Raw genomic sequence first — 12,013 nt, 5'->3', positions numbered from 1 at the left:
TTAATACCAAGCTAAATACAGAGACCCAATGGGCCAAAGACCCTACAACAGGCACGTGAATAACAACAGACTACCATCCATCACATTGCAGATTAATTTCTCGACGTGGAACTGAACTTAAAGAAATTATAATTATAATTATAGATGATCCAACGTGAATCTTAACTGGAACTAAAACTCGTTTTTGTTTGGACCCTTGTATTAGATGATCTTAAGATGGGAATGTTCACTTTATATAGTACAAAACAAGAGCAATTTTCTCTTGACTCTTCTGGGTTGTTTAAGGCGGACCTTGACGTGTGTTTACCACGTATATTGACTTTCTCTTTATGAAAATTTCCGAGTTATTTCACTCCATGATCTAGAGGTTGCAATTTATAAACTTTCCAAGTAAAGGGTATCAACCACAGTCCACAGGTTCAATTGTCTCATTAGCAATTTTTCTGTGCTTTGAAAATTAAGAATTTGCGTATGTATACTTAATAAGAAATTTATATTTGGTCTTGTTTAGCCAAATTAAATTTAAGTCTGATAATTTGAACAAAAGGTTGGTCAGACAAATTGTGTGGACAACGAGATCAAGATCTTCTTGAATTGGTTGCGTGCCAACTTTTCAAATCCCCCACCCTTTAGGAAAATTCAGAGAAAAAGGAAGGTATGGGGAAACCAGAAATGTAATGCTTTGAGAAGTAGTATTACTTAAATTGGAATTCTTCATACAGCATCAGGTATATCTTCTAAGGTGATTTACAGGGTGAGCCTTTCTGGTGGGATATTATAATAGACCATTCTGGTGGTGTATTTTTACAATGAGAACTAGTTCATTATAAGCTAGCTTAAAGTCATAATGCTTGCAGCAATAAATAAATAATGGACCATTTTGAAGATAAATGGCATGCTCATTGATCATAAGTCTTAGGAAAGGAAGAACTTATGGTTATGGAAATAGGGAAGCAAAATTTTGCAAGAGTTTTGTAATTGAGAATATGGATGAGTGGGGACCATTAGTGATCAACACTCAGTATGCACTATCTACAAAAGAATAAATAAACTAAATTGTTCATAAAAAATGAATGTGAAAAGTTAATAAAAAAGAGATAATCAGATAAGTTACCAAGACAACAGATGTAATTTAAATATACTTCGAAATTGTTACTTTTTTATTAAATAATGCACAAACGCATCCTAAATTCCTAATATGGAAAACCTGAAATTTTAGAAGGAATATATTTTTATTGAGAAACCGACACATGCCATAGACTTTCCTTATAATGGATTTTGCTTAATCAACTGTATAGATAAATCCAAGGAAAATGAAAGTAAAAAAAATGATTTTTTTTTTGTTTTAAATTTCTTATATTATTGCTTTTATTATTACCAATAGTACTAGGAGGGGATTAACATTAACCTAATTTGTCTGTCTTAATAAAATGAGACTTAACAAAAGTCTAAATATTGCAATATTACAGTGGCTCACATGTGATCAGTTCTTGAAAGGCCAACCCAAGAACAGATCTTAACCATAACAGGATACAAATAGGGAAATTATGCATTGCAAACCAATGGTGTTTTTGTGTCACAAACACATGAATAAAACTACTCAACAATAGCATAAAAATGAAGTAGATGACTCAAATAGGCCATCACTCAAAAATAAGAATGACTCAAAGTTGATGAGGTGCAGTGCACCATTCAGATAGAGGCTTCACTACAATGGAGAAAATATGATTGAGAAAAATTAATGCATCAAATCTTAGACATATGACAGAATGATGGGTTAGCGGCCTAACTCATCTTCTCCTTGATCAACCCTGGCTGCGCTTTCCATTTTTAGGTCCTCTGAAATAGAAAATTAGATCCTTAATCAGTTAAAAACCAAGGAATTAACATTGGAACTGGATTTAGCTCCTCTAAAGTGAGCAACCAAAGTGGGTAACCTCAGTTGTTAATAAGAAAATCAACAGTTGATTTTCTAACGCATCCACAGTTTGTTATGAATGTGCACATAATATTGATCATTGAATTTTTCATCAACGATGTTTGAGATTACTTATTTTACCTCATAAGATGAATTGTTCACTTTATTTTTGCGGACAGATCTAATTGGAACTTTAACTAAAAACTAAGATATTTGGTTTGGGCAGCTTCACTCTATTTTTGCTCCAACAAATATCATACAACACACAAGGAGCAACTGAATCTTGGGAACAGAGATGATGAAAACTGAAGGAATGATTTTCAGATGTGAAGAGGAATAGGCATACAAGTCAAGAGATGAGCTGTCATTGGAATCTTAAGATCCTATGAATTTTAAAGAAATAGAAATTGTATCATGTGATCTCTATATCTTACCACCCTCTTCGGGGATATCAGAAGTCCATAAAGTAAGGTTATCCCTCAACAGCTGCATAATCAAGGTACTGTCCTTGTAAGAATCCTCATTCAGGGTATCCAGCTCCGAGACAGCATCATCAAAGGCTTGCTTTGCAAGATGGCAGGCCCTGAAAATAAGTTACATGAAGTAAGGATCTGTCTCAACCCTTTCTCTCATTAGCACAAATATTTCCACATACCTTTCAGGTGAATTTAATATCTCATAATAAAACACTGAGAAATTTAGAGCCAGACCCAAACGAATAGGATGTGTAGGTTGTAGTTCACTCTCAGCAGTGGTAGAAGCTGTCTGTAAATAATCATAGCAGTTTAGTCTGAGCTGGAAATTTGAGGTTTTCTATATAGCACAAATAACTTAAAATACCACAATATTGAGGAATAACAAAATAAACAGTAGGAGAGAAGCATAACATGAAAACATGGTACAAACTCCAACGACATATTATTGGTCATAAGGAACAGATGTCTCTGTACTTTAGAAGCAAGAAAGATAATTCCTTAAATTCAGAAAAAACAAAAGGAAACAATGCAGAATAGGGCCATCTAATGGTATCCCTCTAACCATGTTGCCACTTGCCATGAAATTGAGATCATAATACTCAACATACTGCAGAGGAAAAGGCTTTGCCAGTAAAGTGCATGTACCTACCCTTAATTTAACTTAAAATTACATCATGATTTTAACCAACTAAAATTTAAGGATGAATACTCCCTTGTGCACTTTACAGACAAACTCACTTTAGAACAGCTTTTTCCTACCACGGGGAGCACAAAATTGTTAAGCATCTAATGAAGGATATCGCGCTTCATGGAGCATAGAAGTATTTGTGCAGTTAATCAAGCCCTCATAAAGCATATAGAAAAATGAAAATTTCACTCCCTCTTTCTCACAGAATTCATCCAATTTGTGTTCTGTTGAACATATAAATGGATATAAATCACTGGTAAAAAAAATAGTATAAAACCTGATGAAGTTCCCGTATGGAGGCAAGAATCAAACATTAATAAAAGGTTCAACATAACTTCTAATGTAGTAATGTACAGAAAAGGACTAACTCACGAAACAGTTTATTAACATAACTACATAAGACCTAATCCTATAAAAAAATACAAAGATGTTCAGATAAACTTCTTAGGCCCTAATGAAAGTCATGGAAAAAAGGTTATTCCTAAGTAGCAGCATCCAATCAGCCAGAATTTGGATGAAAAGTGAAAGCTTCTCTACCTAACCTACCAACACATAGTTATTGAAGGAAGACAATTATCCTGTTATATTATTAACAGTTGATGTCCTTCATCTAATAAATATTATCTACATTTTCTGCTAACATTGAAAGCAGCAAGTTTGGCATATACATAATATTCGGCAAACTCATTTTACAGAGGTAATCCTTGTTACCTCCAGCAAATACCTGATATGCTTTAAGTGACTGATCTGCCACCTCTTTCTTTTCATTGCCAGCTTTAAATTCTGCCAAATACCGGTAATAGTCTCCTTTCCTGCGTCCAAGTCAAAACTCCAAAAATGGCTTAAAAGGCCAAAAAAGCATGCACATCACAAAAAATAACACTTCAAACCCCCACAAAGAAGAAAACAACAAAGCATACATCTTATAATAAAACACTGTGGACTCCGCAATATTAGTGGATGGAATAAGATGCTCATCTAAAATTATCATAATGTCACTGCAAATGTTGGACAGCTCCAACTCCACCTTGTTCCTGTAATCCCTGATATGCTTAACATGCAACTCATTCCCTTTGGAATCCTCTTTCTGCTCTATCGATGACAAGATTCTCCATGAAGCTCTCCGTGACCCCACCACATTCTTGTACCCAACAGAGAACAGGTTCCTCTCTTCCACACTCAACTCAACGTCCAGCTTCGCCACCTTCTTCATGGCATCCACCATTTCTGCACACCACACTCCACCACTCAAACACATCTTGAATCAAATTCCAAAACACAACAAATAAACATAGAGTTTAATTTTCACACCCTCATCCACTCAGAAATCATGTCAGGTATGACTTTTAAAGTAATTATCATACTCCACCCCTCAACACTCTTGAACCAAAATCCAAAACACATAACAAATAAATATAGTTTAATTTTCACGGTCTCATCCACTCAAAAATCATGAGGAATGTATGACTTTTAAAGTAATTATCATACTCCACCACACAGCACTCTTGAATCAAATTCCAAAACACATAACAAACAAATATAGTTCAATTTTCACACTCACTCATTCAGAAATCATCTCAGGTATGACTTTTAAATAGTTATTATACTCCACCACTCAACACTCTTGAATCAAATTCCAAAACACGTAACAAATAAAATACAAAGTTTAATTTCCACACTCTTTCAGAAATCATGTCCAGGTATGACTTTTAAAAACTTAGCATGCAATGGAAATATCCTACTACAAATCCAAATTTTACTCTTTTTCTTTCATAATAATTTAGATGGTGAAATGGGCATGTAAAAGTAGAATAGCAGTTCTATGCAGAAGTGAAAAAGCAGTGGACTTTTATGGAAAAATTGAAACTTTATCAGAACAAATGTCTGTTATAAGGAAAAAGAGAAAATGGGTAGCTGCAGGAGATGATGGAAACGTGATTGAAAGTGGAATGCAGCTAAAATGAAGGAACCAGAACGAGTGTTCACTTCACAGTGAAAATCGAGAGAGAGAGAGAGAGAACCATCATAGCGTTCAGCTTGTTCAGCTAACTTGGCAACGTATACAAAGTTCTCGCGTTCCTTGGAGAAGGTAGCCATGGCTGGTTCAGTGATTTGAGTGTTCCTTCCTTCCACTGTCTCCCTCCTCAGTGTGGTGTGGAGAGAGAGAGAGTGAGGAACCACAAGTGAAGTGAAAGGTAGATGCGGTTTTTTTTTTTTTGGTTAAGGTTCTGAGAATTTATAGGTAACCTGGTATTGCCGGTGACAGGTTTTTCTTTTTATGACAGTGACTGGAAAGTGGGACCCATGGGCGTAGTTGTGCCCGTGTGGGCTCATGCCATGCACCCATGCCGAGTTGCCTACTACATCTTAGATATCAATCATCAATCAAATACAGAAATATACAATTAATTAATTAATTAATAGTAAATTACACGGATGATTTTTAAGGTTTCTTGAAATTACATCATTTTGGCCTTTTCCATATTTATAGTAACTTCTTTTATTAGCGAGTACAATATAATATTTTTTTAAATAATTAAAAAAAGTTAATTGAACATAATTATCTCCAATAAAAAATACTTATAGTCTAAAAAACATTAAGAAATTAGTATAATATGTAAGAAGTATCAAGGTATATTTTTTAAAAATTAAAAAATTTAGTGTAAATGCAGGTAAAAATAAGTAAAGTTTGTGTAATTTTACAAAATTTCAAGAGTAATTAATTTAGTTTACTAATTAGTTATTTTTACTTTTTACTTTTTATTTAATAGAAGATAATTTAATTAAATAAAAACTACATAATATTAATTTAAAAAATTCATGCATTTTATTATTGATTTTTTATTTTATGAAATATAATTGTTTTACATTACTTTAAAATTTTATTTCACTTATTTTTTTCATAATTTTTTTATTAATTCATTTTTTAATATATTATATTATACTATATTAAAATAAAATGTAATTATTAAGCATTCGAAACTAACCTCGAACTAATATATTATAAAGTATAAACAGGTGATTTCATAGTTTTGATAGCTATTCAATTTTTTGTAACAAAATAAAAAAGCTATTCAATTTCTTTGGGTTGCTGTTTTTATCTGCTAGTGTAAAACAAGTGACGCTAACTATCGTTGATTTTTTTTTATACTTAATATTTCTTTCTTTTCTTAACATTACTTTGATCTTCATTCATTTATAAAATTATATAAGAAATCAGAATAAGTTTATATTAATGGAAATAATATAAATCTTAAAATCTTGTATAAATTTATAAAAAAAATGTGTAGAACAAAACAAAAAAATAGATTTTTAGTATTTAATATTTAATTTCAAATATGAATATTTCAAATTTTTATATTTCATTTTTTCTATTTTCTTCTATTTATTTTTCTTTTTTTTTTTAGCTTTACAATTTCTAATGAAATTTTATTATTTGAAAATATTAATTGAAAAAATAACGATGAATGGTTAAGCGTTTGAACGGTAGTTGGAACAAGCCAATCAAGTAGAGCCACGCAGGATATCAATCTGTCTATTCAATGAGTGTGATATTTCTTGAGATATTTGGAGGTTGCAGTTGGACTTATTTGGTTGGTATCAAAACTATCCTTCAACTATTTTTTTTGTTTAAAGTTGCTTCCATAATGTTTTTTTTTTTTGGGGGTATTTTCACCCAAACAATATAACTAAGTTATAAATATTTATCAAAAACATTTTTTAATTATTTCGTTACAATATCAATAAGGTGTAACATGATAAATAATTTTATTAATTAAATATGTAATTATAAATTTAATCTCTGACCCATACATTTGGATAAAATTTGTTAAAAATTAATAAATCCCTTAAATAAATTTTAATAACTTAAGTGGTTAATCATTAACTTTTGGTTAAACTATATCCTCCTTAAAGTAGGAAGGGGTGGTTGTGACATCTATGCCTTGTATGTTTTTTTTTTTTCTTCTCTAAAAAGTGGAATTACGTCAACCGTGTAACACACCACAATCCAATCAAATTCTTCCAATCACGTAACACATAATATCATTGCATTTGATATATTTTTGTCGTATAGTAATGAAATAAATTAAGGGTTGGTTTGGAAGGAATAAAAGTAAAAAGAAATAAAGCTAAGAAGTAAAAAAACACATATTACAATGAATTTTCCTTTATTTGATTAAATAAAAAGTGGAAGGAAAACAAGAAGAAAAATTAATTTCTAAACACAATTTTTTTTATAAAAAATCCTTCTACTTTTTCTCCAATTTAAATTAAAATTTTTTTTCTTTCCCTTCTATTAAACAGAAGATAAGGGTGTTTTTTAGGGGGGAATAAAGTATATTTGATAGAGAGAAAAAAATATAAGAGATAATAAATGGAGTGTGTCCGAAAGATTGAAAATAGAAACAAATAAAAATTGTTTAGCTGAGGACATTTTCTTAAAGTTTTTACATTTTCTGTTATTTTAAAAATTTCATATATGAATATCACAAAAAAAAATATTTTAGAAGGAAAAAAATTTGACCGTTCATAGTTTTTTTTTTCTATTTCACCCTTTTTTTTTGTTTCTTTCAAATCAAACAATCCTAAAATTATTCTATTTTGACCTATTTTTATAGGCCCTGTTTTTTTCTTCTTTATTTTTATCCATTCAATTTATTTTTCTTAGTTTTTAAAGTTACATTGTTTAAATAAAAAATCATGTCAGTTAATTTGAAAGGACTAATAATCATGATTGATTCCCAAGATTCTTTAAAAAATAAAAGAGGAGAGAGGAAAGAGGAAAGAGGGTTTGGTAACATTTTTACTTTTTAGACACCCTGTCACCATCTTTATTTTTTATTTTTTGGGACGGAAATCGGTTGTCACCACGTCACAAAAATTGGTTGTCCAATTGAAGGATAAAATGTTTTTAATATAATATTAAAATGTGTGGCTGATGAGAATTTAGCAATAATTTTAAAACACATCAGGAAAATCCCAGCCATCTTTTCTTATACCTATGATAGCTCTGCAGTCCTTCTATATGATGCTACCTTTTTTGAAAATCAGTTAAATGTTCATTAACCAACATTAACATGAAATTGACTTTGTAACTTGAAAGAAGAACAGCATATACGGACAATTATATTTTGAAATTCACATATCGAATTAATTATTTTTAAGATTCAATATTCAATTTGAGTTTAGTTAGTTATTGGAGAAGAAAATTAAATTATTTGTAACTAAACTTTATGTTGCTTTTTATTGTAGAATAGTGTGACGGGTTTACAACACTACTATCTTCTCTTAACCCTTTGAGGATTTTCCAAGGCTGCTAAGCCTCAACTTGTAAGTGAATTCTATGATAAACATAGCATCTCATAGTTTTGGATGTAATTGATGGAACTTTGATTTGTTACGTTGATAGTTTAACCTTCATTCTTCAATGATCTTGTCCTCTCACAATTGAATAAAAAAGATATTACATGAATGCAGTGTCAACTTCTCTCCAGATTAAATTGTATTTTTTTTAACTGTTTCGTAATATGTTTCAAACAACATAACTTTGGCCATCATAGATCTTAGCACCAATTTCAGACAACAACTACACATCTGCTTTGTTTGTCTTAATTGCATTGCATAGGTGTATTGATGTACACAATGAGGCAGGTTACGTAATGCAAAATGGAATGTCTTAATGTGGTGGTCTTTAATCATTGTTCTATATATAAGAGGTGATGTTTCTACCTACCATATATTCCAAAGATTTCACAATCAATAATATTGTACCTTTCTTTCTTCTTTTATTATTAGTTTTTGAACAAAGGAAGTGAGTTGGGAGACAAAACGATCAAGTGAGATGTTAACTTGGGATCAATCAAGCAATCCCCCAAAAAGCCTTGATAACACAAGAACAAAAGCTCTCTTGGGTATGAACCCTAACGTTTTCACGTGATGAAAAATTCATTTCATATCACTTTTATTTTTACACTTCCTACTTACACTTTTATGGAGTGATGAAATGATAGGTGATGTAAAAGAGAGAAAAAAACAACAAAAAACAAAGAGCGAGGTCTTTTTCAAGGACTGTAAAAGGTGTTAAAATAATGTAAAATTAATAATCATGATTTATATTTTTATATGACACCGATAATGGAAGACACATAGGATAGAATAATTAATCCAAGTTTTACTCAATATGGTAAAAGTGTAATTAGTACTAGTGTGTCCAAAATCGGAAGATGAGAGGGAGGTCTCTTGAGACTTCAATTGAACAAAAGCCATACTTTACTTTTATACTTTATGCTCTTTTTTACAGTTTTATTATTGAATGTTTGGACTAATGGCCAACCCTATAATTTTTATCATTACCTAATAAATTTTGCATCAATACCTTCCAGGTGATGAGAATCGATTGCCATTTTCCATTGCATGTTTTGGTTCGTTTCATGACAAGTGCTGCTTGGACGAGTATTTAAACAGCATGACAAATGACTTTATGCAAAGAACAAAATTTAGAAACGGTTGTTTTTTTCTTTCTATTCTCTAATAATCTATGCTTATATTTGATGCAAACCGTTATCATGCAGGTTATCAAAGTGAAATTTTAATTATGATTGAAAAATAATATTAAAACACCTAAGATTTTTTTAATCGTAAATGTTAATTATTAATATCATTTTCACAAAATATATTTAAAGAACACCATAAAGTGAAAAGCAAGTAACCTAAAAGTTAATTATATATATATATATTCTTTTCCTTTAAAAGATGCTTAAATTACACTTTCTTTTCCTTTTGTTTAAATTATATTTTCAGTTTGTTTAAGGTTATTTGTTGAAATAAACATTTTTTTAATAAAATAAGTAATTTATATTTTTTTAGTGAGTTTGTCTAAATTGTTTTTGCTTAAAAAATAACTTTTTTTTTTGCTTATTTTGAGAAGCAAAATTTATCTTGCTTCTTAAAAAAACACTTATTTTAAATTAATTGTTGTAAATTTAAATAAACTGGCATTGGTGTGCAGTAGATAGGCATGGCACCCGTGCAGGGCGGGGGTGGGGAGTACTCCCCCGCTCCCTATCCCCAAACCTTCTCCTTTTTTCCGTCCCCGTTGGGTATTTTTTGTCCTTTCCCGTCCCTCGGCTTCCCGCGGAGATCCTATTTTACATTAAAAAATGTAAAAAATTATAAAAAAAATACAATTTTTTTTTTGTTTTATCTCAATTTTTCAACAATAATAAATTTAAGGTTTAATTCTAAGTTTAAAACATGACTAAAAATACCAAAATAAATCAATAATAATAGTAATAAAATCACACAAACATAAAAGCATCCAAGAAATATCCAAGTACAAATTAATGTTACAATATTACACAATAAAAATAATAAAACTAGCATAATATTATAAGTCTTCATACAATAAATTAACAACATTATACCGAATCAAGTCTTCATACTTCCATCCAAGTGCAATGAAACATGTAAATATGTGTTCAGAAAATATAAAAAAGTCATGAATTAATATAATAAAATTTTCATACCGTTGGCGTTGGTATGTCTGCATCGTCAACTATTGAGCAAAATTTCATCTTTGATTTTAAGGAACCTAATGACACAATTATACAATCATTAAAATAAATTAATTGCTACGAAGTTTGAATGTTTGATGCAGCGTTTTAGGGTTTAGGTAGTGTTTGTGTCTTTGTGACTTGTGAGATATCACTTATATATATGATAATTTTATTTTGTAAATTTTTTACTAGTAAAATACTATATTAACACTTATATTTATGTTATACATATTATAAGTTAAAAGAGTATATAAGTAAAATTATATATACGCGGGGATACGGGACCCTGCGGGGCGGGGAGCATAGTCCCCGTCCCCAAATTAGTTGCGGGGGGATTTTTCATCCATCCTCGTCCTCGTGGGGAATTTTTCTCCGACCGCAGGGCCCCGAATGGGACAGTCCCCGTGGGAATCCCGAGTTGCAGGGAGAATTATCATGCCTAACCGCAGATGATAAGCATATTGACTGGGATGCTAACAAAAAAAAATACACTTTCCCTTTCTTCTTTTAAAATATACACTATCATTTTCTAAAAAATGAATATTAATTATAGTGGTCAAAATTATGAATAGAAATTATTTTTTTTGACAAAAAAATAGAAATTAATTTTAAACATTCTATTATTGGTTTTAATATATTTTAAAAGGTAAAATGAAGTTTTAACTTCTTTTATTATCCACAATCAAATATCATCTAAAATAATTATTTCACTTTTAAAGATCCCAAAATTGATAATAGATGTTCAAACTAGTTGTCAATCATGTCAAAATAAAAAGGGGGGAAAGTCTTCAAAAAGTGGATAGTGAATTAAAAGCTTTATCATGTATATTTATCTTTCAAAAGTGGGGAGCGCATATTTTAAAACATTTTAAGAAAGGAGAGTTCAACTATCTTTTAAGAAAGGAAAATGTCTGGTTCAGTATTTTTAACCTCAGGTTGACTTCGAAAAAAAAACACAGGTCCACATTAATATATGCACTCTCATTTGTTATAGATGCGGCCATTTTAAGATTCACATAATGGCTGCATGCACTTCCCAGTTAAATATAGATGCTTATAATGCCTTTTTTTAAGATTCCTAGGATATGGGGAATGGCTGCATGCATGTCTGGTTCAGTATTTTTAACCACAGATCCACATTCAATTTGAAGCAAGCTTTTATGTTTTAATATGAATTTGATGTGAAGATTAAAAAATACGCACGTTCAAATTTGAATCTAAACACATTATTGTTCATCTACTTTGCTGGCCTAGGTGTAGCAAATTGCAAACAGTCATAACATGTCTAGAAACACGTTTTGCATTTTGCAAACGAGGGTAAACTCAGCTGTGATCTGTATTTATCATGATGTTTGTAAAAAAAAAATTTAAAAAA

General features: G+C 30.6%; 1 protein-coding gene across 1 annotated transcript; it reads right to left on the bottom strand.

The window, feature by feature from the left end:
• Positions 1 to 1,403: 1,403 nt before the first annotated feature.
• SGF14P (14-3-3 protein SGF14p) lies at positions 1,404 to 5,276 on the bottom strand. The gene is made up of 6 exons (NM_001317441.1): positions 5,104 to 5,276; positions 4,003 to 4,309; positions 3,807 to 3,894; positions 2,574 to 2,683; positions 2,353 to 2,501; positions 1,404 to 1,839 (listed from the first exon to the last, which is right to left on the bottom strand). The coding sequence occupies exons 1-6, from the start codon at positions 5,177 to 5,179 to the stop codon at positions 1,778 to 1,780; spliced, it is 792 nt and encodes a 263-aa protein (NP_001304370.1). The 5' UTR covers positions 5,180 to 5,276; the 3' UTR covers positions 1,404 to 1,777.
• Positions 5,277 to 12,013: the final 6,737 nt, after the last annotated feature.

This window comes from Glycine max, chromosome 13, assembly GCF_000004515.6.
Source record: "Glycine max cultivar Williams 82 chromosome 13, Glycine_max_v4.0, whole genome shotgun sequence".
NCBI lineage: Eukaryota > Viridiplantae > Streptophyta > Magnoliopsida > Fabales > Fabaceae > Glycine > Glycine max.
Note: the sequence above shows the minus strand (reverse complement) of the source record. Positions and strands in the feature narration are given on the sequence as shown.